Source organism: Melospiza melodia, chromosome 25 (genome assembly GCF_035770615.1).
Source record: "Melospiza melodia melodia isolate bMelMel2 chromosome 25, bMelMel2.pri, whole genome shotgun sequence".
Taxonomy (NCBI): Eukaryota; Metazoa; Chordata; class Aves; order Passeriformes; family Passerellidae; genus Melospiza; species Melospiza melodia.
The window spans coordinates 11517049-11544890 of NC_086218.1; the positions used below are offsets into that span (position 1 = coordinate 11517049).

The 27842-nt window shown below is 47.1% G+C and overlaps 3 protein-coding genes and 1 long non-coding RNA gene across 6 annotated transcripts; 1 reads left to right on the forward strand and 3 right to left on the reverse strand.

The window, feature by feature from the left end:
- Positions 1-2356: 2356 nt before the first annotated feature.
- Positions 2357-2866, reverse strand: LOC134429329 (scale keratin-like). Its single transcript, XM_063176464.1, has one exon. It carries the CDS (start codon positions 2864-2866, stop codon positions 2357-2359), a length of 510 nt encoding a protein of 169 aa, XP_063032534.1.
- A 4070-nt stretch (positions 2867-6936) lies between these two features.
- Positions 6937-9367, reverse strand: LOC134429146 (feather keratin B-4-like). Its single transcript, XM_063176248.1, has 3 exons — positions 9227-9367; positions 7698-8016; positions 6937-7592 (listed from the first exon to the last, which is right to left on the reverse strand). Exons 2-3 carry the CDS (start codon positions 7999-8001, stop codon positions 7378-7380), a joined length of 519 nt encoding a protein of 172 aa, XP_063032318.1. The 5' UTR covers positions 8002-8016; positions 9227-9367; the 3' UTR covers positions 6937-7377.
- A 5104-nt stretch (positions 9368-14471) lies between these two features.
- Positions 14472-27800, forward strand: LOC134429366 (uncharacterized). Of its 2 annotated transcripts, XR_010030576.1 has the most exons (3): positions 14472-14638; positions 18566-18660; positions 27599-27800. It is a non-coding gene; the product is annotated as an uncharacterized LOC134429366 (long non-coding RNA). The 2 variants fall into 2 exon arrangements; XR_010030575.1 differs by lacking the exon at positions 14472-14638 and having other exon boundaries at positions 18376-18660.
- LOC134429184 (DBF4-type zinc finger-containing protein 2 homolog) lies at positions 21310-25823 on the reverse strand. Of its 2 annotated transcripts, XR_010030542.1 has the most exons (3): positions 25805-25823; positions 22240-23808; positions 21310-22169 (listed from the first exon to the last, which is right to left on the reverse strand). XR_010030542.1 is itself a non-coding variant. In XM_063176294.1 (2 exons), exon 2 carries the CDS (start codon positions 23787-23789, stop codon positions 22923-22925), a length of 867 nt encoding a protein of 288 aa, XP_063032364.1. In that variant the 5' UTR covers positions 23790-23808; positions 25805-25823; the 3' UTR covers positions 21310-22922. The 2 variants fall into 2 exon arrangements, 1 of the variants encoding a protein (XP_063032364.1); XM_063176294.1 differs by having other exon boundaries at positions 21310-23808.
- Positions 27801-27842: the final 42 nt, after the last annotated feature.

The following is a 27842-nucleotide window of genomic DNA, read 5'->3' on the forward strand; positions in this document are numbered from 1 at the left end:
GCTTCCCAAAGCCTTGGGAATTGTCCTTTGTATTCCCTGTGTGTGACTCTGTCCCCAACCCTTCCCTGACATTAAAGTTCTGTTGCATTCAAATTCCCATTGTTGGTTTCTTTTTCCTTTTTTTCCAATTCATCTTTTCTGCCTAATTCAGGAATCTGGGAGGTTTGCAGGCTCCAGGACGAGAACCAGGCCAAATTATCTCACTCAGCACTGGGTTTGAGGGTGGGGACAACAAATATTCCATCATCAATATTTCCCTTTAAAACCCTTTTATATCCCTATTTCTGCCTCACATTTTCTTTTCCACCTTTTCTCCTACAAATCATTTGGTTGGAAATCACTTTGCCCAGAGCCAGCTGAAATCCTCCTCCAAATCCTGGAGAAACTTTCAGGCCACTTTAAGAGGAATTTGGAGCCCTGGTTTCACCCTGTGACGCATTTTGGGATTTGCCGAACTGGAATTCTGTGGGATCTTTCCTTCTCTCTCCAGAGCTTCACCACGATTGCAAACAAATTATCTAATTGTTTTCCAATTGAGCCTGTTCCTTCAGCCCCATTAAGGTTTTGCTCGGAGGTGATGAATTTATTCGGTGTCATCATTAAATTAATCGCAGATTAAAATTCCTAAACCTCTTTAGGTGCAAGAAGAATTTAAGCAACTTGAGTTGTGTGTCATCTAATTTCTTGTTTACCTCCGGAGCTGTCAATTCAATTTTTTAAACACATTTTCAGCCTAAACAGAAAGAGAAAAATTTGATTTTCCAAGCAGGAATCTCCCATATGGACAGTTTCTTTTTCTTGATATTTCCTATATTTCAATTCATCTTTCTTGATTTAATATTAAGCATTCTGTAGTGCAATAAAAAGTATTAAAAACATCTTTTAAACTTTTTTTTTGGGTTCCGCTCTCCCTCATACATTTTCCAAGGGAATAAAGACGAGTTTTAGGTCATTTTGGCACATCTTTAGACCTGGGGCTCAACCAGGGTTCTCTGTGTGCTCCCATCCCGACAGAAAACAACAGCACCAGGCGGGATCCGAGCTCTTGTGTCACTCCTCCCTTGGGAAATCCTCTCTTGCACAGCCTGGTGACATTTTGCTGTCATATAAAAGCAGCTCTTTGATGATGCCACAGTCGGGAGAAATTTCTCCACGTCTCGAAGCATTTGGCACTGCCAGCTCAGAAATCAAGGAGAGGTTCCTTGGTGGATTTCCTTTGGTTCCCATCCCCATCCTCACATTTTTGCCTTGGTTCTTTGATACTCCTGAAAATGTTTTCAGCTTTCCTGAACCTCAGAATTCTGCAGGGAATTATGATGATTCCTAAAAATTGGTTCTAAATATGGTGGCAGAATGGACAGGGCCGGGCTCTGCTCCCAGGGAACACGAACAGAACAAGAAGGAACAGCCTTGAGCTGTGCCAGGGGAGGCTCAGGGTGGGAAATTTGGGAAAATTCCTCCTGGAAAAGGGTGGCCAGGGAGGTTTGGAGTGGCCAACCCTGGAGATGTCCAAGGAAGAACTGGAAACTGCCATTATCAATGGCACTGGTCGGGTGGGTGGTGGACATTGACCAAAGATGGGACTCAATGACTTTGGAGATGTTTTCCAGCCTCAAGGACTGGATTTTATGATTCCAGGAATGAACAGGAGGGAGGAGCTGAGCTAAACCAGGGTGTAAAATAAAAACCTTTTAGCTTTTCAGCTGTCAGCTGACCACATCCCACCCCTCACATGTTCATCAAAGTCATCACCTCCAGAGACCCCCGTGCACCCCCAGAGAACAACTGAACCCTTTTGTGCGTAAATTTTGGCTGCTCATCCAACCCTCCATTTCACAACCCAAATTAATTAAACAATTACCTCCCAATTACCATGAAACCCCATAATTGCTGCTCACAGAGCCAGCTTGAGGAAACTTAGAGAAGTAGAGGATGGGACTGAAACGTCCCTGCAGAGAAAGGAAATCCCAACAAAATGATGATCATGCAAGAGGATTTTAATAGGATACACTACAAATGACACCAAAGAGACACTCCTTCCTTCAGCCCACTGCCCGAGAAGAATCCACCTTCCACCCATTGTTCTTCTCCTGTCAGGGCTGCACTGACAAGCTCCATGCCAGGCCTTTCAAGCTGTTCTGTTTTTCTTCTCTGGGCACAATGGAAAGAAGGAGCTGACGCTGAAGGGTGATTAACAGAGGCTGTTGTTAATTAAAGACAAAAGGGAAATGCAGGGAAGAGGTGTGGGCCCAGTTCCCAGAGGTCCTAAGCCAGGGTGGCTCCTGTTGATGTTTTTTTGCCATCTCCAAAAGCCGGTCCCAGCTGCAGGTCTGGATCGTGGGGTTCCGTCTCAGCCTCAGTTTCCCAGGCGGGATCCACGGCTGCTGCTGCTGTAGAACTTCTTGAGGTAGCAGCCCCCTGAGGAGGAGCCCCCACATCCAGAGGAGCCCAACTTCCCTGAAGAGCTCCCACATCCATAGGAGCCCCCAGATCCGTAGGAGCCCCCAGAGCTATAGGAGCCCCCAGATCCATAGGAACCCCCAGATCCATAGGAACCCCCAGATCCATAGGAGCCCCCAGATCCATAGGAGCCCCCAATTCTGGACAGGCCACCAGAGTAGCCTCCCATCCCTGAGCCGTAGGAGGAACCACCGGAGGGCTGGGGCATGGACGATGCCACGATGCTTTCCTGGGGGCAGGAGCTCAGGATGGGGCCGGGGAAGGTGATCCACACGGGTGGGGCGTAGACCAGGGCCGTGGAGTCCCCACAGGAGGCCACACAGGGGCCGAGGCCTCTGCTGTAGGCACAGGGCTCGGGACAGGCCACCTCGCAGCCGGGCAGGCACCGGGAGCTGATGCAGTTCATGGTTCTCAGGGATGGAGGAGGAGCTGGGAGAAAGAAGATGGAGTCAGGGAATGTCATGGACAGCAAACGAGGTTTGTCCTTCTTGCTCATGGAACTCCAGGATCCCCGAGGTTGGAAAAGAGCTCCAAGAGCATCGAGTCCAAGCTGTTCCCAACCCCTACCTGGTCACCCAGGCCAGTGTCCAGAAATTCCTTGGACACCTCCAGGAGTGGCCTCTCCAAATGTCCCTGAGCCCCTTCCAAGGCCTTTTCCCTTTTCCAGGAGGGATTTCCCCAAATTTCCCACCCTGAGCCTCCCCTAGTACATCTCGAGGCCGTTCCCTCTTGTCCTGTTCCATTCCCTGGAATCAGATGCCAAATCCCCCCTGGAGAACCCCAAAATTCCCCCGATCTCCCTTTTCTCCAGATTGAGCTGCCCCAGCTCCCTCAGGATTTTCCAGATCCTTCTCCAGCCCTCCAATGACCTTCCTGAGTCGGGGGACCCAGAACTGGCCATGGGATTGAGGTGCGGCATCATCTCCTCCCTCAAATCCTCCTGTCCTGGGGCACCATTTCTCCCTCCCCTGTAGAAGACACCTAGGATTTGGCTTTTTCAGTAAATTTAAGCTTTAAATTTGTGCCTCAAGCTTTGAAAAGCCACAAGAAAAATTCAAATAACTCCTAAAATTCTATCTTTAAATATCAGATTGATTTCTTCCAATGACTGCAGTGAGACTCCAGCAAAAAGCAGGATTTCACTGCTGCATATCCCAGCTAAAATCCTCCAAAATCAAGGAACGAGTCCTTCTTTAAAACTATCACTACAGAGAATGAGAGAGAGCAAAGATCAGCTTGAATCCAACTCACCTGGAATAGCAGGAGAAGTCAGGAGAAGTCAGGAGATGGTTTGAGGAGGCTCCTGAGAGGTCCCTGCTTTTATACCTCTTTGGAGGCCGCTCCTGGGGTATGAAACATCCCATAAAATCTCTCAGCCTTACCAAATTCTGATTTTTTTCCTCTGTGTGACTCCTCTAACGCCTGTAATTATTTTCATAGTTCCCAATTATTAAATCAACCCTCGACATATACAATCTGACTCTCATATCATAAATTTGGCTTTTTCATTGTGTGAGAATTTTACAGCCCCGGTTCCTGTGCAATATCCCGGGGATGACTGCATTTACAATGGAACCTGACCCCTGCCTGTTATTTTTCATTAATGATTTAAGTGAGGCCTGGGCAAGATCAACCCTGCAAGTTTGCACTAAGGAACGGCTTGGGTTGATGATGAGATAATTTTGAAGGTCAAACCCATTTTGAGGGAAGAGCTTCAGGAGGAATTTCCTCATGGAAAAGGCTTTGGAAGGGGCTGACCAGGGGGGTTTGGAGTTCCCATCCCTGGAGGTGTCCGAGGAACAACTGGACATTGATCTGGGTGACCAGGTGGTGATGGGTCAAATGTTGGACTTGACAACCATGGAGGGCTTTTCCAACCAAGATTCCAAGTTTGGGATCCACCTTGGAGCACAAAGGCTTGGTGACCTTGGGCTGTGCCCTTGCAGTGGCACCAGTGACATCCTGGTGACAATGCTGAGCTCAGCATCCCCAAAATGAGTTTTGATTAAAATTACTCAGAGGTTTCAGGGCTTAGAGGACCTTGCGTGTCACTTCAACGCCTTTGAAAGGAGTTTTGCTGTCTCATCCCCTCGATCTGTGGGTGCACGAAGGGTTGCAAAGAGCCCTGACCCCCATTTGAGGTCAGATGATTCCATTTGGGAGGGATTTCACCCAAATCTGAGGATTACACCCCAATTGTGTGAGTGACATGAGGGGAGCCACCTTCCTGCTAGTCACTGAAGGAAAATAAACACAGAGATCAGCTCCTGTTTCTTTTGGAGCCAGAATGATGCCGAAAGGATTTTCCTCCACGAAGTCTGAGACAAAAGGAGATTTTTGGGTGTTGAGTCTGTGTCACTCAAATCAGGGCTGGAAATGATCAGCAATTATGAGATGAAATGAAAACAATGGAGAGGCTTAAGAGGAACTTTTTCTTTGTAAGTGATAAGAATTTAGTAAATCATGGGTGACATCACGTCCTCCTCATTGTCTGAAAATGGAATAAAAGGGGAGAGACCTGAGACATCTCCCATCCTCGCAGCTTCACTGACTTATTCCCTCCAAGACAACGAGGTAAGTCTGACTGCATTGCACTCCTCAATGCTTCGAATTTTCTCCTTTTCTATCTTGCAAAATTCCAGAAGTTTTAGAAAAGCTGAGGGAGAGAAGAGTGGATTTGGAAAAGTTGGGGGAAAGGGAAGAACAGAGTAAGGAAGATTTTCCTTGGGGACTTTCTGAAGGCAAATCTTCCAGTAGATCTACCTGAAAAAGGAATTAATGGGACAATTTTGCTTGGGGAGTTTCTGAAGGGAAATCTTCCTGTAGATCTACTTGAAAAGGGAATTATTCTGGGCAAGGAATTGTTTAAGGATCAACAGTTCAGCCCCAGAGAAAAGGGGAAGATTTTTTTTTATTTTGAGAGAGATTCAGAAGAGAAAGAGATCTGGTGGTAGGAAAGGAAGAACTGAGAAGCCTCAAACAGGTCAAGAAGGAAGGACATAGCAGGGAAAATGGGAGTCTGTGAGAGAGGATTGAACTTGGAGCAGCTGGAGATGGACAAAGAACAACTGGTTCATACTGGGAACCCAAGGCCTGGCTGTGCTGCTTCCTTGACCTCCCATTTCCTCTCCCAGCTTGATCTCAAATCCCAAGAGATGATGTCCAACGTCAACGCCGAGTGCCAGCCTGGCTGCGAGGTGGCCTGCACCCAGCCCTGTGCCTACAGCAGGAGCCTGGAGCCCTGCATCGCCTCCTGTGGGGATTCCAAAGCCGTGGTGTTCCCTCCTCCCGTGGTCCTCACCTTCCCGGGCCCCACCATGAGCACCTGCTCCCAGGAGAGCATAGTGGGAGCGTCCCAGCCCATGGTTATGGGTGCTCCCATCGCCAGCATCTCCGATGAGCCCTATGGGGTGGGCAGCTCCTTCGGGCCTGGGGGCATGGCTGGGGCAGGACCCTCCTTTGGATCCGGGGGCTCCTTTGGCTACGGGGGCTCCTCGGGGATGGGGGGTCCCTTGGGATATGGGGGTTCCTTTGGTTATGGAATGCAGAGCTCCCGTGGGTCCTGTGGCTATGGGGGCGTGCTGGGAGCCAGGGGTTCCTTTGGGTCTGGGGGTGCCTGTGGCTACGGAGGCTCCCTGGGAATGGGGGGCTCCTCGTACAGCCGGAGGTTCCGCAGCGCCCGTGGCGGATCCTGTGTGGGGAGCTGGGGCTCGTCCTAAGGCCGAACAACCCAGAGGATGAAAACCCAGGATCCAGATCCACTTCCAGGCCTGGAATTCCGAGGCTGATCCCTGAAAACCAGGCCCACATCTCTTCCTGCTGTGCCTCATCTTCAATCAAACCCCACTCCGTGGGACGATGTCTCTCCTGGAACTCTTTAATTAATCTTGTTCCTGTGTCCTTTCTGGTGGGGTGGGAATGCTTCAGAATTCCACGTGGGGCTTTCTGTAAAGGCCACGGCTTCACCTTGTGGGGATGGCCTGGCTGCCCTGGCACCACCCATGAACTGCTCTTTTTTGTTCTATTTCATTTACTTCACCCTAATAAAAATCTTTCCAAATTGCATTGGCAGCTTCCTGGTTTTCCTTTCTGCAGAATCCCAGGATCGTTTAGGCTGGAAAGGACCTCCAAGGTCATCAAGTCCAACCTGTGATCCTCACAAAATGAGGTCACCCCTAAGCATCCCAATCCCCCATTACCCTGGCTCCAAGGGTAAACTGGTTTTAACTGGGAGCTGCACCAGTCCATCCCTGGAGGTTTTTCCAACCTATTGGAAATTATTCTGCGTTATTTTTTGGATAATGTGGAATAGATCAGAAAGGAAAATAGTTCATTGAGGAATTTCAGACTAATTATATTTGAATTAAAGCAGAATTAATTCCCCTCTGATGAGAGTTAATTGCTGCACAAGGATTCCCTTCTTTCAGGCCAGTTTGTAACTGAAACTCTGGTGAAATAAAAGGCAGAACCTGGGGCTGTGATGCAACAGGGCTTTAATACAAACAAAAAGTGGGATGAGGCAGTGCAGAGACAAAGAACGGAATCTCCATGTCAGCATTCCCGTGTCAGCATTCCCATTTTCAGCATTCCCATTTCAGCATTCCCATTTTCAACATTCCCATTTCAGCCTGGACTCCAGTCCAGCAGTCATTCCAGAACATTCTTTTTCCAGCTGTACATTTTCACAACCACTTTCACAGGTTTGACTCTTTGGGTTCAGGGAGTACAAAACACAACAGGAGTAAGGGACAAAGGGAGGGAACATCAGGATCCTAAGCCTTGAATAAAGCACAAACAAGATCCAAACAACCCCAGCTCTGACCAGATCAGCTGGAGCAGAGACTGCTTGGAATTCCTAGCTCTCAACTACCACCCTGCATCCTATTTTTCCTTGGGACATTCCTCAGCTTTAAAGGGTTAAAAAGGCCCGTAGTTCCCGTAGTTCCCGTAGTTCCCGTAGTTCCCGTAGCGATACCTGTAGTACCCTCTGGAATAATAGGGGTAATAATTCCTATTGTAGCCTGAGAAATAGGAGGAGCCGCGGTAGAGGCTCCCCAGCCGTGACATCCCACCCCCGCAGGAGGAGCCCCCTCCCATTTCCCCTCCACAGGAGGAGCCCCCTCCCATTCCCCCTCCCATGCCCCCTCCCATTCCCCCTCCGCAGGTGGAGCCCATTCCTCCTCCTCCAGATCCCATCCCTCCTCCAGATCCCATCCCTCCTCCAGATCCCATCCCACCACCTCCAGATCCCATCCCACCTCCAGATCCCATCCCACCTCCTCCAGACCCCATGCCACCCCCTCCAGACCCCATTCCCCCGCCGATTTCAGGGATGGACGACCCAACGATGCTCTCAGTGGGGCAGGAGCTGATGATGGGCCCCGGGAATGTCACGACCACGGGCGGGGCGTAGACGATGGCTCGGGAGTCTCCGCATGCAGCCACGCAAGGCTCGCTGCAGGCGTCGACGTAGGGCTGGGCGCATGTCACCTCGCAGGGTGAAGCACAGCGGGCGCTGAGCAGTTGGCCATAGGAGGACATCGTTCCAGATCCAACCTGGAAGGATGAGAAGGTCCCAACCCAATGAAGGCACGGCCTGGGGAGGATGGATTGGAAGGATTTGGATTGGAAGAAAAATTCCTCAGTTCTGGAGTTATTTGTGCGTTTAATTATTTAAGTGCTGCCTTTTAGAGGTAAAAAATGTCTCCAGGCTTCTCGATGAGAGAGGGAATCCAGGGCAAGAGAATGTGTTTTGTCCCTAAATTCTGAGATATCCGGCAGAAAATGGGAGGTGTATGGGGGAAGATTCCCTTCGGAATTTGCTGGATTCCAAAGGGAGCTGGGAATGCGGATTTGCCGGATGTTGGTTGGATGGACAGGTGCAGATGTGTGGGATTAAATCATCTGAATAAATGAGTTTGTGGTTAAAAAAATGAAAATGATCATTTAAAAAAACAAAACATCATTCCTAAGGCACAATCCACTTTTCCATAAATTGCACCAATCTAGGGAGAGGAATTGTGGGGAAATGTTTCTGATTCTGTTCCCACTCCTCTCTAGTCCTCCATGGAATCACGGAATGGACCTTGAAGATCCAGTTTCGACCCCTGGCATGGGCAGGGACACTTTCCATGGACCTCAAACCCTGTCCAACCTGGCCTTGGGCAGTTCCAGGGATGGGGCTGCCACAGCTTTCCTGGGAATTCCATTCCAGAGCCTCCCCATGCTCACAGGGAAGGATTTATCCCTAAAATCCCATCCAAACCTCCTGCCCATCAGTGTGAACCCATCCCCTTTTTCCTTGCACTCCATCCCTTGGAAATTGTCTCTTCTCATGTTCCTTCAGGTCTGGAAGGCTACAATTGGGTCATCCCAAAGCTTTTCTGTATTTTTGTCCTGTCTCTATTCCCAAAATGAATTCTGGGAGGAACCTCCCTGTCCTTTTCCCACTTCATTCCCATCCCTTCTCCCACTTCATTCCCTTTCCTTTTGGGAATCAATCCCACCCTGATCACAGGTTTGGAGTGACCCTTCTCCATAAATAAATGCTCAGTTCCTAAAAATTCCTCCCATCAACATTTTTAAAACTCCCATTCCTCTCCCCGCTTTTATCCACCTTAATCCCAAGCCCCACTTCCCACGCAAGAACGGGCTCAGAGAATAAACTCTACCCTTGATTTAGGATAGGATATAAAACCTCAGTTCAAAGCTCCCCATAAACCAAATTACCTCTAATTAGGAGCTGATTCAGTTAAATCTGACTTACCCAGTCAGCGAGGAGAACGAGTCAGCAGATGCAGCTCCAGGGCCACCAGTCAGGAGCACTTTTATATCCTGTCATGGAGAAGGGAAATTGGGAGCCACCTTGACGCAAGCCCTTGTGAAATGGAATGTTTTCCCTGCTCCTGCCTCCCCTTGTCGCAACTGTTTTGATAACGCCTTAGGATTAGGAGATAATTCCCAGTCCCACACAGCTGCTTCACCCTTCCTGGGCCTTTGCTGGAAATCTCTCCAGCCTGGGGGATGGAGGGGGGGATTTTCCCTAAAAAATGAGGGGGATTTTCCCTAAAATATTTATTTTGTGTGTGGTGTGAGTGGTCACTTTGTGTTCATGCCATGGGTTTTTATGGAATTTCTGACTTCTAAATTCCACACACGCACAGGTGTGGGATAATCCCCAGCCCTACAGGTGCTTCACCTTTCCAGAGTCTTTGTTGGAAATCCCACCATCCACTGAGGGGGATTTTCCCTAAAATATTCACTTTATGTTCACCCCGTGTGTTTTTATGGAATTTCTGTTCTGGTACATAAATTCCCAGCCCCACAAGGGGATATGGGACAATCCCCAGGCCTGCACCAGGGAGCTGCAGGTGCTTCTTCCTTACAGGACCTTTGTTGGGAATCCCTCCGTCCACTGGGGGGGATTTGCCCTAAAACAGGCGGATTTTCCCTAAAATATTCACTCTGTGTGTGTGTGGTTGCTTTGTGTTCACCCTATGGGTTTTTATGGAATTTCTGTCTTTGGAGCTGTCCTTTGAACAGAGGATTTCCTTTTCACATTCCAAGTAGGAAATTTGAGGTGCCAAAGCAATTCCTGGACAAGAATTCCATCAGAAATTCAGCTAACAAAGGGCACCTGCCCAGGATTTTATATTTTATCTGCAATTCCTCATCTCAGGGGTTATCCCCTTCAGAATAAACACCCAAAAAATACTAAAATCTGGGAAAAATTAAATTTTCTTTTGGGGATCTGTTTTTTAGAGGCCAAGATGAGGAGAGGAATTTAGTTTAGGATTAGAGGACTCAGAGCAAACATTACTTCAAGTCCAGGCCCACAAATTCAGTTCAAAAAAATCCCCAGGGCCTGGAAAATGTTGATAATGTGATTTCCATGCTTACATTTACATTAAAAAAAACAAACTCTTCCTTCTCAGTTGTGGTGAAGTATTAAAACGAAAGGAAAACACAAAAACAAAGCCCCAAATAAATGGTTTTATTTACATTTCATGGCTCTGGAATCAATCTAATGAGTAGAGGAGACACATGAGCGGCACAGAACAGTCTGACTCACTTAATTTGTGGCAATTAAGAGCACCTATTAATTACAGTGATTGACAGCTGAGGCAATTCCAGGAGTTACCAAACCCAATATTTGAAAAAAGTCCATAAGAACCTCATCCCATTGTCTTGGAGGAGAGAAAATTTTAAAACAAAAAACTGCCCAAAAAATCCCTGGGGTTTGGTTTCTGGAATTGGATTCTTTTTCCCCTGGAAGCTTTAATGGGATCTTTTCTTTTGTGGAATTTTGCAGCCCTGATATTCCACGGAGATCCTTCCAAAAAAATTCAGCTCTCAAACGCAAACTCCTGGCACAGCCCCAAAGCTCCTTTCACAAGCTCTGAACCTGCCTCAGATCAAAGAGTTCCTTAAGAGATAAGAGAAGGAGATAAACTCCCCTCTCAGCTGGAAGAGAAATCCTTCTGGAAATATAAATTCAATTTTTAAAAAATTAGGAATTGTTGCTTTTTTTTTTGCAAAGGATTTTCAGGGGAAAAAAATCCAACAAAACAACATATTTTTATACATTAAAAAAACAAACTTTAAAGAGCAGCACTTTGTGCTGAGGAGCTCCAGACTCACCTCAAACAAACCAACTCCAGAGATTTTACCTGGGACATTCCTCATCCTGTGTTTTCCTGGCATGCTGATGTTGTTGTTGTTGTTGTTGTTGATGTTGTTGTTATTGTCGTGGCCCGTAAATTGATTTTCTGGCTTCAGGAATTCCAGGGCTCCACTCTGATCCTTCCCGGCTGCTTTGCATACGGAGATGAAATCAGAGGAAGCTGCTGCAGCTGCTTTGCTCTTCCCTATAATTTTCCAAATTGGGCTCCGAGGCCGCTTGGCAGAGAGGAAATCATTGGTGTCATCATCCCAGATGGGGGCAGAGCACCATCCTCAACCCTCATTTTCCCCTAGATTTTATCGGGGCAGTTCCAGGCTTGGAAGGGAGCAGCCAACACCACCCAGCAGGAAAATAAACAGGCAGAAATTTGGGAATTATTGCCTGAAGTTGAGGCTGGTTTGGATCCTGGAATCTCAGTTTTAGAGCAGTTTCTGGGCTCCCACCTGGAATCCAATTTCCAATTCAAAGGATGATGTTTTGGGGTGTTTTTTCATTGGATAATTGTGAGATTGAAGGGGAAATATGGGATTAAATGAAATCACCACCAACTGCTCATTAATTATTTGTTTTATTGCTCAGACCAGAGCAGGATCTCAGTTCTGTTCCTTTCTGTCCTTTTCTGGTAATTTCTGTTAACTTATGTCCATTTCTGTTCATTTCTGTCCATTTCTGTCCATTTATGTTAATTTCTGCCCATTTATCTCCATTTATGTAAATGTCTGCCCATTTATGGACATTTCTGATAATTTATGTCCATTTATGTTAATTTCTGCCCATTTATGTCCATTTATGTTAATTTCTGCCCATTTCTGATGTGATTCCCCTTGATGTGATTCTTGACCCTATAACAAAATATCAATTTTTTTCGCAGCCTCCCATTTCCTTCCGGACATCTCAGCCTCATCCCTTAGAATTGAAGGACAAAAGACATTTCCACTTGGATTTCCTCTCTCGTGGAGAGGTTTGGGGACACTTCTTACCTCCAGCACCACCAAAGGTGATGATTAAAGAATTAAACACACAAATAACTCCAGAACTGCGGAATTCTTCCCCGCCACCCAACGAGATTTTGCTGGGAGCTCAGGAACAATGACGGCACCCCAATTTCCCGGGAATCTTTCATCTTGGAAACAAAACCCAGCTAATGCTCTGTAATTCCCTTGGATAAAACTCGAGGCAAGGTGGAATTGCAGCCCTGGAGGGGGAAGCCTAGAGTGCCTGAGTGTGATTTGGGTCTGGTTAAAAGCTGGGCCAGGTGTCCCTCTGGGGCCACCACCCAAACGCCTTCTCCAGGTCAGGGTCACCTCCAGGACTTCCCAGGATCTTGGAATATCCCGAGGTGGAAGGGAACCCCAAGGGTCAGGCACAGAACCATCCCCAAGAGTCCCCAGAGGTTTTTTGAGGTCCTGGAGCCCCCAGGATTGGGTGAAGGAGCTCTGATATGGCTCAGCCCAACCCCAAACCACCAGAAGATTGAGGAGAAGGAGATTTTGACCTTCCCTGAGGAGCTGGAGCATAGCCAGGGATGGGAATGGGGCTGGAAGAGCTGGAAAGGGGAATGGAAAATCCTGAGGGATCCTGAGGGATCCTGAGGGATCCTGATCTGGGGCAGCTCAGCCTGGAGAAAAGGGGGACCCAGGGGGAACTTGGGATCTGCCAGGGGGGATTTGGGATCTTTTCCCAGGGAATGGGCACAGAATGGCCTCCAACTGTGCCAAGGGAGGCTCAGGGTGGGAAATTTGGGAAAATCTCTCCTGGAAAATGGAAAAAGCCTTGGAAGGGGCTGCCCAGGGAGGGTTGGAGTTATGGAGATGTCCAAGGAATTTCTGGACATTGGTCTGGGATCAGGCACAGCTTGGACACAACTTAGGAGATCTTTTCCAACCTCAACAACACTGGGATGTTCCTTTAAGGAAAAAAAAAAAAAACCTAAAACTTACAAAAGGAATGGGAATTCTGGTTGTCCAGGTGGGATCAGACACAGCTTGGACTCAAACGTTTTGGAATTCTTTCCCAGCCTCTGGGATCCTGGGATTCTAAAGAGCTGCGGGATCTGCTCCTCAGGAGGGTGGGAGCTCATGGGAGAAGTTTGGGGTTATTTGGGGCATCTTAGAAGTCCCGCCCTTGCAAATAATTAATTTTACTATTTCATTAGCACCTGTGGAATGAGCCAACATTCCCATTCCTGTATCACCCTGTGGCTCACCCAGGCGTGGCGCTAAGATCCAATTTAATCATCCATTAATGAGAAAGATATTAATTAAATCTTCATTTGCCTTCATTGCCTCATTAAAGCTGCTCGTCTCAGCAAGAAAATCTGGCAGCTTCCTCTGAGTTCCTTCAAGGATTAAACCCGGAGCTGGTGGCACAAAATGCTGTAAAATGAATTTGTAGCTGGATTTAAGGAAGGAAAAGGAAATTTTTTCAGGGAAAAAAAATGCAGAGTTTTGTTATCCAGAGGAAATATTGGAATTTTTTCCAGCTGCAGTTATTTGTACAGCACTGATTAGTTCACCTCAACAACGCCAAAGATTCAGCTTGAATAAAAATCAGTCAGGAATTCCAGGGTTTTCCTTGCCCCTGGAATTCACCAGGAATTGTGGTTATGGGAAAAGGTGAATGGGTTCAAGCTGAAAAAGGGGAAATTTAGGTTGGGTTTAGGGAAGAAATGGTTCCCTGTGAGAGTGGGGAGGCCCTGGAATGGATTTCCCAGAGAAAGTTGGAGCATCCTGGGAAAATGGAAAAGAATTTGAAAAAAATTATTTTTAAGGACATTCCCAACCCAAACCATTCCAAGTTCTATGATTCTTGGGCCTGAAAAGGGATTTAAGGAGGAAAAGCATCCCTAAGGACCTTCCCAACCCAAACCATTCTATGATTTTATGATTCTTGGGCCTGAAAAGGGATTTAAGGAGGAAAAGCAGCCCTAAGGACCTTCCCAACCCAAACCATTCCAGGTTTTTGTGATTCTTGGGCTTAAAAAGGGATTTAAGGAGGAAAAGCAGCCTTAGGGACCTTCCCAACCCAAACCATTCCATGATTTTATGATTTTTGGGCCCAAAAAGGGATTTAAGGAGGCAAAGCATCCCCATCCCTTCCCCTGGGCCAAGCCTTGATCTCCCTGACCTCATCCCAGATTTTGCTGCCGTGCAATATTGGGGATTTAATGACAGGTTATCAGGAATAACCCCATTAATAGCGGGGTGTGCCCCAGCCTCAGATCCACCCTCGGCATGGAGAACCCTTGGGCACGTTGGGTCACTTTTGGGCATCAGATTGCCCCCAATAAATGAGTGTTTTACTGGGCCAGGAGAGGGGAAAGGGAAAGGCCTGAGAGGAGGAGTTGTGGGATGGGAATGAGGGATCTGGATCATCCTGGAGGTCCTTTCCATCCCAAACCATCCCGGGATTCTGTGAAGATCAGAGGAGGAGGAGGAACAGCCGAGCTCTCCATGCAAGGCCGTAAAAAATATGGGAGTGCTGGGGGAGAAACAGGTGGGATGGGTTTGTGGGAGATGGGAAAAGGGGGGGAGAAGACAAATTGGCAGAAAAAATCCAGGGTTTCCTGATGCACCCTTGGTTTTCTGGGCTGATAATAATAATAATAATAATAATAATAATAATAATAATAATAATAATAATAATAATAATAATAATAATAATAATAATAATAATAATAATAATAATAATAATAGTAGTAGTAGTAGTAGACAGATGAGTGGAGAATGCTGAGGGTTGCTTGAAATACTGATGGGAAGAAAAAAAAACACGGAATGGACTCAAACAAAAAATTCCGATCAATTGGATCCAAAAGGGATCAGCTTGATCCAGAAGGGGTCAGATGGATCCAAAGGGGATCAGATTGACCCAAAAGGGATCAGATTGATACAAAGGGGATCTGATTGATCCAAAAGGGATCCAGCTCTGAGTTCTTGGTGGAAAAGCTGGTTTTCCCCCAAAAAGCCCCAGTGAGGAGAATCTAGGAGGGAATTTTGGGGTCTTCCAGGGGGAATTTGGGGTATTTTCCCAGGGAACAGGGACAGGACTTGAGGGAATGGCCTTGAGTTGTGCCAGGGGAGGGAGGCTCAGGGTGGGAAATTTGGGAAAATCCCTCCTGGAAAGGGTGGCCAGGGAGGTTTGGAGTGGCCACCCCTGGAAGTGTCATAGGAATCCCTGGACATTGGTGTGGGATCGGGCACAGCCGGGACTCAACCTTGGAGATCCTTTCCAACCTCAACAACTTTGGGATGTTCCTTTAAGGAAAAAAGAACCCCCAAAACCTAAAAAAGGGATAATTCCCATCCCTCCTCTTCCTGAGCCCCTTGTGGAACTGGAGATTGGAGATTGTCCAACCCCTGGAGCTGGATGGGGTGGAGCCGCTGGGGCCGATGAGTCAACGCCGAGGTCGTGGGGTCCGCCCCGCCCGTGACCTCATTGCCGGAGTTTTCCCAACCTTTTCCCCAAGAGCCAAACGAGAAATGTGGGATCCGTGAGCTGCCCACGGCTCATGGGCTGATCCTCTGAGATATTGGGATGGTTACATCAATGTTGGGATCGTTACACCAGCGTTGGGATCAGGAACGGGAGTGGGACGGGGAAAGTGGGGCACACACAAATGGGGTAAAAACAGGGATTTATGCCAGCCTCCAAAGTGGGAATTCCTATAAATAAAGGGAAAATAAATGGGAAAATTTATATTTTAAATGTGGATGGGCGGGGAATATTTGAGGGGATTGTTTCAGCAGGAACAGGTTTGGGGGGATTTGGGAGCATGGAAAAAATTCCCGTTTCCCACGTGGATGCCTCGGTGAGAACAGTGGGCACAGAAAAAGTGAAATCCAGCAAAAACATGGGAAAAGGCTCCTCAGAGGTTGGGATTCTTCCTTCTGCCTGTTTAGTTGTTTAAATGAACCTGACAAATTTTCCATAAACCCTTTTCCCTCTGAAGGGAACTCCCACAGAGGGAGGAGCCCACCCTGAGGCTGGTGAGGAATTCCAAAATTCCAATTATTCAAGGGCAGCTCTCAAACCTCCCCGGTCCCAAAAAAACTCAGAAATTTGGAATTCATCCAGATTTCCCAATTAGGAGAATTTCCCTGGAAAAGAAAACCAGGAAACAACAGTGATAATGCAGAGTAATTTTAATGGTAAGGGAAAGAACAAGAATAGAAATAAAATAAAATAAAATAAAATAAAATAAAATAAAATAAAATAAAATAAAATAAAATAAAATAAAATAAAATAAAATAAAATAAAATAAAATAAAATAAAATAAAATAAAATAAAATATTATAGGGTAAAGGACATAGGTCCAGGTGAAGATTCTTCACTTTTATCGTGGAATTTTGGAATGGTTTGGGTGGGATCGTCCAGATCCATGGGCAAGGGATATCCCAGGTTATTCCAAGCCAATCCAACCTGGCTTTGGACATTTCCAAGGTGGAAAATCCACACTTTTGTGGCTGAACTTTCCTGCTGGGTTAATTTTTATATTAAAAAATTAATTTCCACAAATATTTTTTCCTTTGTATTAAAATTAAATGTAAGGAGATTGGTTTATTCCCTTTCCTGGCTTTCCTGTGGTGAAAGTGAAATCTGGGAAGCAGTGATGGGATCGTGCTCGTGTTTATCCAAATAAAAAGGGAATTTCCTGGTGAGTAATTCCCATAAAAGCTAAGCCAGGCCCAATTAGGCCTGGCAGGCAAAGGCTTTGTCAGATCTGACCACATTTGGGGTGTTCCCCAATCTTGATTTTTCTGGAAAACCACAGAAGAACAACGAATGGCTCCCACAAACCAGATTCCGAGTGTCAGGTTATCCCAAAATTTGAAATTGTTATTTAATGGCTTTATAGCACTGCTTGGGAATGTCTGAGGGGGAAAAAAACCCAACCTTAAAAAAACCCAACTTAAGCTGAACTCAAATTCCCAAATCTGCTTTGGAGGAGTCTCCAGAGCCTTTGGATCGGGGTCAGATCCGCGTCACACTTCCAAGACCTCTTCTTCTTCCTTTGCTGCCTCCTGATTTTCCGTTCCCGGCTTTTCTGCATCTGGAATTTGCTCCTGGCTCCCATTCCCAGCCGGCTGCTGGTTCCCAAAGCTGCTCCTCCGGCAGGGATGGATCCAACGGGAAGTGAAAATGTAGGAGCAGCGCGACCCTCGCCGGGAGCCCAACTTTGGGACGAATCCCCCGGAACGTGGGATTGGCGCCCCGTGGGACCTCAGGGAGCTTCGGGATGTCCCTGCTCCCCCCTCCAGCATTCCCGAGGATCCCAGCAGGGTCTCATCCATGCCGAAGATGGGCCTGGAGGTGAATTTTGGGATGAAAGCTCCGGAACGCGGGATTGGCGCTCTGTGGGAGCTCGGGGAGGTTCCTGAGGATCCCGGCGCCATTCCTGATGATCCCAGTGCCATTCCCGAGCATCCCTCTGGCATTCCCAAGGATCCCGCTGGAATTCCCGAGGATCCCACCACGGTCTCCTGCGGGCAGGTGCTGAGGATGGGCCCCGGGAATGTCACGAGCACGGGAGGAGGGAAGATGATGACGCGGGAAGCGCCGCAGGAAACCACGCAGGGCTGGCTGGAGCCGGAGGCCGCCGGGGCCGGACACGGCCCCTGGAATTCCGAGCACATTCTGGGAGGAACCAGGGAGAACCTGGAGCCAGGACAGTGAAAATATCCAGGAATTAGAACATTCATTCCTCTTTATTTGAAAATCCCAGTGGGAAAAAACCTTACTCTACTTAATCTTTATTCTTATTTTATTGTATTTAATTTAATCCAATTTTTAATTGTATCTTTAATTAAATATTTCCCTTTTTTAAATTATTCCATTCTTTACTTTTCTTTTTCAAATTCTACTTAATTTCCATTGTATTTCTCAAATTTAGTTTCCATTGTTTTAAATTGTATTTAATTTTCATTGTAATTTTTAAATTTCACTCGTGTTTTTAACCTCAGTTTTAAAAATTCTTTTAGATTTTCACTGTATTCTTAAAATCCAGTTTCTTAATTGCAATTTTTAAAAAATCATTGACCTTTTAGATGTTACTTTGAAAATGAACTCCCAGCTCAGTTTCCCCTTTTCCCCACCCACCTCAACCTTCCCAAAAAAACCCCACCCTGACTTTTTCCAGGCCCCGATTCCAGGATTTTCCATCCCTTCTCAGGTGATTTGTTTATCTCAGCCTGCCCATCCCTCCCTGGGATAATTACCCAGAGCAGATTCCAGAGCCTGGGATCGCTCCCGGATCCACGTCCGGAGCGCTGAAAGCTCCAAAATCCCTGGAATTCGGGAGAAATCTTCCCTCCACATGAATTCCACAGGGAATTTTGGTGCCGAATTCCTTTTTTTCCCCCTGGACCCTGAATCCACATTCTCATGGAATTAATTCCAGAATTTCTCCTGGGATTTACCTGGCAGGGTTCAAAGCTGTGGGATGCGGATGATTCCCAAAAAAAATCCCTGGAATTTTTGTCCCTGCAGAAATCCAGACTCTTCCAGAGGCTTCTTCAGAGGTAGGTGTTGGCTTAAACTTCTCAAATTCATAAAATTCCTGGTTTTTCTCCAAAGATTCTTCTGGAAAAGTCCAGGGGATTCCCATTAATTATCTGATGGGGATTTCCATTGAGATCAAAAGCTTTTTTAGAAAATTCCCAAAGTTTTTGGGTGGGATAACAGAATTGGAGTTTCTTCTTCCCAAAAGTGCTACAAAAATGGGGATTTTGCACCAAAAAAACTCCTTGGTTGGAAATTGGGAGAAACAACTTTTTAGGGAAAATGGGCTCGATTTGGATCATTCTGGTGGGAAAATAAGGAGGAAAAAAGATTTTCCTCCCTTTTTACCCCATAGAAAATAAATTTGATTTGTGAATAATAAAATTTTGGGGGATAAAAAAGAGAAAATCCCAGGTTTTCTCTGATTTTTAATGGAAAAATGTGGATAAAATATTGCTGAGCATCCTGAGCTTTAAAATCCCTTCTATCCCAAAGCATTCCATGATTTCACAACAAATCCCACCAGAATCAAAATTAAAGTGACTTTTATTGTTATTGACAGTTAATTGATAGTAACAACATCCCAGCAGAATTTTATTTTTTTATTTTAAGAAGAATTTTTAAGCCTTGACTCACCCCAAATACCCAAGAAAATAATTCCCAGTATGGAATCTCCCTTTGGAATTTTTGGAGCCACAGAATTCCTGTGAAACCCCAATTATTTATTTCATTTTCCCATTATTTATTTCATTTTACCAATTATTTATTTTGATTTCCCATTTTCCCCAAATTATGGGATGGAAGGCAAAGGGACTTACCAATATTCCAGTAGGGAATTGCCAGGAATGTCCGGGGGAGCCCCAAATCCTTGGAGTTTTATAAGAACTCCGGAACTTCCAGGAAGCTGAGGCAGCCTTTGGGCGCGAGGCTTTAATTACCTTCCCCTCATGTGTAATAATCATAATTACTGCTAATTATTTCGGGGTTGTTTACCCGCATCATTCCCTTTTCCATGGGAATTTTTCAAGTGGAATGGGAATGGCAATTTTTGTTGCATCCCCATATTCCCATTGGGGTGTTTTCGCAGGAAAAGTGAATTTTGGAGGGGATTTTGCCATTTCTGCCTGGATTTTCAACTCTGGGATGGTTTGGGTGGGTATGGGATTAAATCTCGTCCTGTTCCAACATTTTTCCAGGGACAGGGATGCTTCCTTACTCAAAGCCCCATCCCAATTTTTCCTTGGGCTAAAAATGCCTTAAGGCATTAAATATTAAATATTTTAAAACTTTTTTTTCAATTTAAAAAAATTAGTTTAAAAAATATTTTTTAAAAAGTTAAAAGTTTAATTTAAAAGTTTCAAAAGGTTATTGTAAATAAAAACGTTTAATTAAAAAAATTAAACATTAAAGACTAAAATATGAGGGGAAAAATTCAATCCTGCGGAAGCTGGAGAAATTGGAATAATTTCATGGAGTTTTGCTGATTTTCTTAGGATTTGGGTGAATCCCTGGAGCTGAGAGAATCCCAGAATTCGTGTTTTATGGATGTAATTGGGAATTTTATGGAATTCATTGGGAAATTTGGGAATTCTTCAGTCGGGAAGGGATCCCAAATCTGGCACGGGATTTTCAGGATTTCTCTGGGATATCCCCACTGAGGGAGATCCCAACATTCCCTGGACAATCCATTCCGGTGGAAATTCCCAAAAACCCATTCCTGCCCCTGGGAATTCCCCCAGGCACAGCCGGAACAAATTTTGAGGTGATTTTTGAGGAGAAATCGAGAGTTTTGCTTCATGAATATGCAAATCCCCCTGAGTTTGGCGGAGAACAACATCCTGTTTATTTGTGCGATTTATTCCATGCAGAAGGAATATTCCAGAGCTGCCCCGAGCCCCGAGGGGTTTTCCTGGGATCATTTGTTATTTATATCACAAGGAGAAAACGCTTTGCATGCATAAATCACTCGCAAACATTCCCGAGGTGATTTGTTGTGTGGGAACCTCGTTATCGGGATTATTTCCCTCATTGTGTCCCAAAAGACAATCCCAGCTTCTCACAGAGTTTAAAAAAAATAAATAAATTCAGGGTTTGAATCTCTCTTTCCCAATCGAGGCCAATCCCATAGAGATTTATTTCAGATTGGAATAGGATCATTTATGATTATAATTAGTAGATTATTTGGAATATATTATATCAGTTTGCCTTCTGTACACGGGCATCAGGTGGGAGTTTTGATTCCCTTTGATTTCTGGAAGCAGGAACTCCTTTGGGAATGGGGAATGGGAATTTTTGGAATAAGGGAATGGGATTTTTTGGGATGAGGATGGGAGTTTTGGGGATTTGGGAATGGGGCTTTTTGGGAATCTGGAATGGGACTTTTTGGAATGAAGGTGGGATTTTGGGGGATTTAGGAATGGAATTTTTTGGGATTCTAGAATGGGATTTTTGGGATAATGGGATTCCCGGCGCAGTTCGCCTCTGTAGCCACCAGGCGGCAGCACCGCCCCACGGCGCTGTTGGGTCCCCGCCGTCTTTTCCCGATCTCGTGACTTTTCCAAGGGAAATCCCACCCGGAAAACCTCGGGATGAGGGCGGGACAGAGGAGCAGGAGAGCCCGAGCATCCTCCTCGTGTGGAGACGGCGAAATTACGGCAAAAATTTGCTGCTTTGAGGCACCGCATTTTTATTTTATCTTCTCAACACGGCTCCATTATCAGCAGCAAACTCACGGAATCAGGAGCTCAGATTTTTACAATTTAATTTTCCTGCTGATCCACCCCCTATTCCCCTTTTATTTTTTTTCTCCTCCTGTTGGGAGGAAAGGCTGAGGGAATCGGGAATATTCAGCCTGGAGAAGTTTTGGGGTGACCCCACTGAGGCCTTGACGGGGCTGAAGGGAATTGGAGAGAAATTTTTATTTTTCCAAGGGTTTGGAATGCCAGGGAAAAGGGAATGGGTTCAGCTCGATGGGAGGAAGTTGAGGTTGGATACTGGGAAGGAATTCCTGAGGAACGTCATCCTCTCCCCCCACTAAATCCGTGGCAGTGAACCCAGCTCCAAAATTGTGATTATTTCCCTTATTTTACAAAAAAGGAGCAGTGAGAAAGGGTTTTTTCGCAGCAGTAGTAATTAAAAACTGTTTAAAAAGATGGAAAATAATTCAGACAGAGAGCAGGAATCAGCTGTAACCTGAGTTTAATGTGAGTGGCACAACGAGAGTGGAATTGATCCCACAACATAAAAACAGGGTGCAGACGTTGTCACGAAGGTGTTGGGGTGAGGCTCCGAGTGGCTCAGAGCTCCTCAACCTCTCCCCAAAACCTTCCTGGTGCTGGAAAATCCGAATTTGGGGTCGAATAAAATGGGGGATTTGCTCTGTGAGCTGAACACGGGAACGATATGGGGGAAAACCAGGCTTGGGGGGCAGGACTGGGAGTGGAGGGGGGATCACCCCAAACCTGGGACCAAGAAGGGGAAATCACCCCAGATCTGGGCTCCATGGAGGGGGGATCACCCCAAACCAAACCTGGGCACCAAGGAGGAGAAAACACCCCAAATCTGGGTTCCATGGAGGGGAGAATTACCCCAAACCAAACTTGGGCTCCAAAGAGAGGGGGGATCACCCCAAACCTGGGCTCCAAGGAGGGAGGATCCCACCAGGCTTGGGAGGCAGGACTGGGAATGGAGGGGGGATCACTCCAAACCAAACTTGGGCTCCAACGAGGGGAAATCACCCCAAAACTGGGCTCCAAAGAGGGGGGATCGCCACAAACCAAACCGGGGCTCCAAGGAGGGGAAATCACCCCAAATTTGGGCCCCAAGGAGGGGGAAATCACCCCAAACCTGGGTTCCAAGGAAGGGAAATCACCTCAAATCAAATCAGGGCTCCATGGAGGGGTCTTACCCTAAACCTGAGTTCCAAGGGCAGGGCGGAATCACCCCAAAACTGGGCTCCATGGAGGGGAAATCACCCCAAACCAGGGGTCCAAGGAGGGGGAATCACCCCAAAACTGGGCTCCGAGGAGGGGAAATCACCCCAGATTTGGGCTCCAAGGAGGGGAAATCACCCCAAACCTGCATCCCAAGGAGGGGGGATCACCCCTTGGGCATCACCCCAAACCTGAGCCCTATGGAGAGGGGAAATCACCGCAAATCTGGGCTTCAAGGAGGGGGGATCACCGCATGGGAATCACCCCAAGGAGGGGGGATCACCCCATGTCAATCCCCCCACCCCTGGGCTCCATCCCCGCGGCATTCCCAACTTTTCCCCAGCCGTCCCTCACCAGAGCCACTTGGAAGCGCTGCGGCTTTTCTTGGAGTGCCCGGAGCGCTTGGCCCCGGCCGGGACCAGCCGGGAGGGTCTCGGGGTACCCCGGTGGTGATGATGATGGTGACCACAGCGGGACTTGCTCAGGTGCTGCGCCGAGCAGCTCCTGCCCTTGCTCCCCTCAAGCCGCGGCGACCCCTTGGCCGCCGCCGTCAGCGGGGGACACTCCTTGGTGACCCTGGTGACGCTCAGCTGCTGCTCCGAGTAGCACCCCGTGCCAAATTCCTGCGTGGGGTACCCCTTGGAGCAGCGGTGCGGGGGCACCGCCCCGGCCAGCTGCTCCCGCAGGAAGGAGCGGGTGACGCTCTGCTGCGGGGGACACTCGGTGGCACCGCGGAGGGGCAGCGAGTAGCAGCCGCCGCTCAGCTCGGGGCAGCGCTGGGGACACGCGGCCGCCTTGCGCGGGCGACACTCGGCCCGGCAGGACGCGGAGGAGCCGCGGATGCCGCACGGGGGGAAGCGCAGCCGGCCGGGCTCGGGGCAGCGCGGGGCGCACGGCGGGAGGCTCCGCGCCGCGCGTTTCTTGTCGCTCCTCGGGGTCTGGGGCACAGCGGAGACCCTCGGGCCGGGCAGCAGCCGGGTGGTCTCGCAGGGCTCGGGGTAGAGCAGGAGGCACTTCTGCACCAGCGGCTGGCACGGCAGCAGCGACACGGCGGTGGCGGCTTGGGGACAGCTCTGTCCCCAGCGCGGCGCGGGGCCCTTGGTGATGCTCAGGGGGTGGCAGGTGTTGGCGAAGGGCTCGGGGTGAGCCTGGCACGGGGGGAGGAACTCGGGGAGGAATCTGGGGCCCGGCAGGCAGCGCTCGCCGGGGTAGTGCATGGCGGAGCGGGGCTCAGAGCTGCGGGGGAGAAAACAGCGATTATTTTTTAAATTTTTGGGTGATGGAGACAGAGTAGAAATTCTCCGGAGTAGAAATTCTCCAGAGTAGAAATTCTCCAGAGTAGAAATTCTCCGGAGTAGAAATGCATTTCGATTTAGGTGAAACGTACATTTTTTTGAGTCTGTGGTTAGAAAACATCGCTATTTAGCCTGACTGCAAAGCCTGGGTTCAGAGAAACCGCTCCAGTGAAGGACAGAGATAAGGGAGAGAGAGAGAGGGTGATAAAGACAGAGACTGCTCAGAGAGCAGCTCAGCCTGACCTAGGAATTCTTTCTGATAAAGAAGGACTTTAGCGGCAAATGTCACGCGAAATTCGTAAAAATTAAAATGCATGAGCCTATTGTGAAATTGTACCCATGTATAGTTTAAAAAAAGATTTTAAAAGACCTGAAGTTCCCAGAGGCACGCATGTCTTTTTAAAGAGAGTAATCTCCACATGCGTCCATATAAAAATACCGGCTTTACAACTTTCACAAAGTTGTAGAGTTTTTGGTTTTGAAAACAATGATTCAGCACCAAAACCTCGCCCCGCTCTCCTTCTCACCCGTGACTCAAAGCTGGGCGTGTTTGGGAGGGTAGAGAAAAAAAAAAAATCCCGTCCTCGGTTCTGCTCTCTCAAAAGCCTGAAAAAATCCGGATTTTCAGCCGGGCCGGTTGGTGCCGCCCTGCAAACCGCGGCGCTTCCCCTCCCGAGCTTTTCGGGCGACTCCCGAGCACCTCGGGGCCCTCCCTGGGTCGCCCTTTCAAGTTGGGATGAAAGAGGAGCCAAAATTCCGGGTGTGGCCGCTCGGTAATAACCGGGTGCGGCCACGAAGCCACGCCGAGGCTCAAGAGGGGTTTGGGGCTCTCCGGAGCTCAAATCCCACGGAGATTTGAGGTCTGGAATGGGGCAGGGGCAGCCCTGGCTCGCTCTGAGGGCAAATCCCGATTTTTTAGGAAATACAGCAAAATATTTGGCGGAGGAAAGGGAAAAACCAAGGCAAAACCCCGTGTGGATAAAAGGATTAAATATCCCAGATTTGGGGTTGGAAGGGACACGGAGCAGGACGCGGGGTTGGGAATGGCTCCAGCTTTGCTGATTTTGGGAGAATTACACCCAATAAATCAGCCCCCGGTGCTGCACCACTTTTCTCCTCTGAAAAGTTTCCCTTTTCCTTGGAAATCGCAGGAAAAAATATCCCACGCCAGAAAAACTCCAGTTTTAGAGAGATTTCCCAGGTTTAAATAGGATTATTTTGACCAAAAATTGTCAATATTACAATATTTTTTGAGAGAGTAAAGCATTTTTAAAAATCTCTATAGTAAATTGTAAAAAAAATAATAATAATTAAATTGTACATTTTCTCGGCACCCCGAATTCTGATCATTCCAGAATTTAAGGTTTCGTCTTCCCAAATCCTAAACCAGGACGGAGTCACGTGCCCGGCTCATTAGGAAAACTCGTTATCATCACAATCAAAACAATCATTGTCCAATAAAAACAACGCCGGGAAAACAAAGGTAGCAATTACCGCAACACGAGAACAAAACGCCTCTTAATTGAGGAGATTGTTTGCACCTCCCGCTCGTTTTTAGGGGCTTTAGCCGGGAATTTTTAGGAATTCGGGATTTTTCCCGTCGGGAATTCCATCAGTTCCTTGTTCTGGTCGGGAAAAAAAAAAATTAATTTGTTTAAAATTCCATTAGAGCAGCAGGGAATTCCTCTGGTTCTTTTGGAGGAACTGCCTTGGCTCTTCCCATCCCACAACCGATTCCTGCTGGGATCCAGATTTATGGAACCAAAACCCACCGGGAAAAAAAAGCAGGAAAACCCCCCCAAAAAATCCCATTCCCTATAGAATTTCTTCCCCATTTTTTCCTCAACGCAGCTCCCGCCGGAAGAGCAGTGCATCCCAAAATGGTGGAGGAGAATTCGGGGATAAAAAAGGAGAATTTTGGGAGTTCCAGAACTTACCCAGCTCATGAGGGGGAAGAGCCGGAGAGAAGCGCCCGGGAAAGGCCGGGGCTGGCCGGGTTTTTATGGAGCCCGGGAATGCCCCAGGGAAATTTTGGGAGGTTGGGTTTGGCTTTAATTGCACCCCAAACCCGGCCACGTGTGGCTCCGGCTCCCAGGGATGTCCTGGATCACCGGGAGCCGAGAGGCTGGGCCAGAAAAAAAAAACCCTGGAAAATCAGAAATCCTCAGGGGTGACAGATTTTCCCAAAATTCCATCTGAAACAGCCCTTTCCACTCCCCCAAAAAACCCTAAAAACCCCAAAAAACAAACAAAAAAATCTGAAGAGTCAAGGATCCTCAGGGGTGCCAAATTTTCTTGGCATTCTAGCAAAAACAGCCCTTTCCATTCCCCCCAAAAAAACCCTAAAAACCCCTAAAAAACAAACAAAAGATCTGAAGAACTGAGGATCCTCAGGGATGTCCAATCTTCCCAAAATTCCATCTGAAACAGACTTTCTATTCCCCCCAAAAAACCCAAAAAACTCCAAAACCTCAGAAACCCGAGGATTCTCAGGGTTGTCAAATATTCCCAAAATTCCAGCCAAAACAGCCCTTTCCACCCCCAAAATAAAACCCAAAATACAACCAACCAAACAAAAAACCCTGGAAAATTGAGGATTCTCTGGGATGCCAATTTTTCCCGAAATTAAAGCCAAAACTGCCCATTCTACTCCCCAAAAAACCCCAATTTTTTTTTTTAAATCCCAGTGGAGCCCAGCCAAGGGAAAAGAAGGAATTCCTCATTCCCAGGGGAGCTGAGGGCAGGAATCCCTTTGAAAACCCACCCAGGAAGGACTCGGGGCATCCCACAATTAGTGGGACACGCGGATTCCTTCCCGGGGATCCAGGAGGGATCATCGGGACGGCTCCCAAAAATTCCCGGTCACAAAAGGGGGACGGGAGAGGGCTCATCCCAAAAAACCCCCGAAATTCCCATTTCCTGCTCCTTTGCTCCCTGTTTGTCCCACAAAAACAAAACCAGGGAAAATGAGCAGCATTGAGAATGCCAACTGTGAGAGAGTCACTTCTGCACCAGGGAAGGGCCTGGAATTTGGCATTTTGGGGTGTTTTGGGGCTTTTGGGTCCCTTTTATATGAATCCGACACTTTTGAATTTATTCGGGTGAGGTGCCTGAAAAGAAAAAGGGAATTATCATGGAAAACCGCCTTGGAAAGGATCAAATCCAACTCTGGGCCCTGCTCAGAATTCCTGAAATTCCCAAAATTGGGAAAACACTCCTGGGGCCTTGGAAATGTGACCATAAGTGGAATATTGGAATATTTAAATATTGGAATATTTGGATATTGGAATATTGGAGTTTTGGAATATTGGAATTATGGAATATTGGGATATTTTGATATTGGGGTATTGGATTATTTGGATATTTGAATATTTGGGTATTTGAATACTGGAATTTCGGAATATTGGGATATTGGATTATTTGGATATTGCAATATTTGGATATTTGAATACCGGAATGTTGGAATATCGGGATATTTGGATATTGGAATATCGGATTATTTGAGTATAGGAATAATTGAATATTGGAGTTTTGGAATGTTGGGGTATTGGAATATTGGAATATTTAAACATTTTAATATTGGAGTTTTTGAATATGAGATTATATGGATTTTGGATTATTTGAATATTAGATTATTTGAATATTGGAGTATTTGAACATTAGAATATTGGAATATTTGGAATATCAAGCTCCACGACCTAAATCTCCCGTTTTATTTCCTGCTTTCCCAGGGGCCCGGAGGCCGCCCCGTGATTTCCCTTTAATTTCCCGGCTGCACAGGAAATCCCAGGGGCACTGGCGCCGCTTTTCCAGGCGGATCCCAACATTCCAAGGGCCTAAGGGAGGAACCCCCAAGGCAAATCCCAAATTCCTCTCACTTTTATGGATTCTCCCTGCCCTGAATAAAAACAACAACAACAACAACACCCTGAACATTTTAATGCTGAATTCCCTGACCTGGAGTTTTGGGAATAA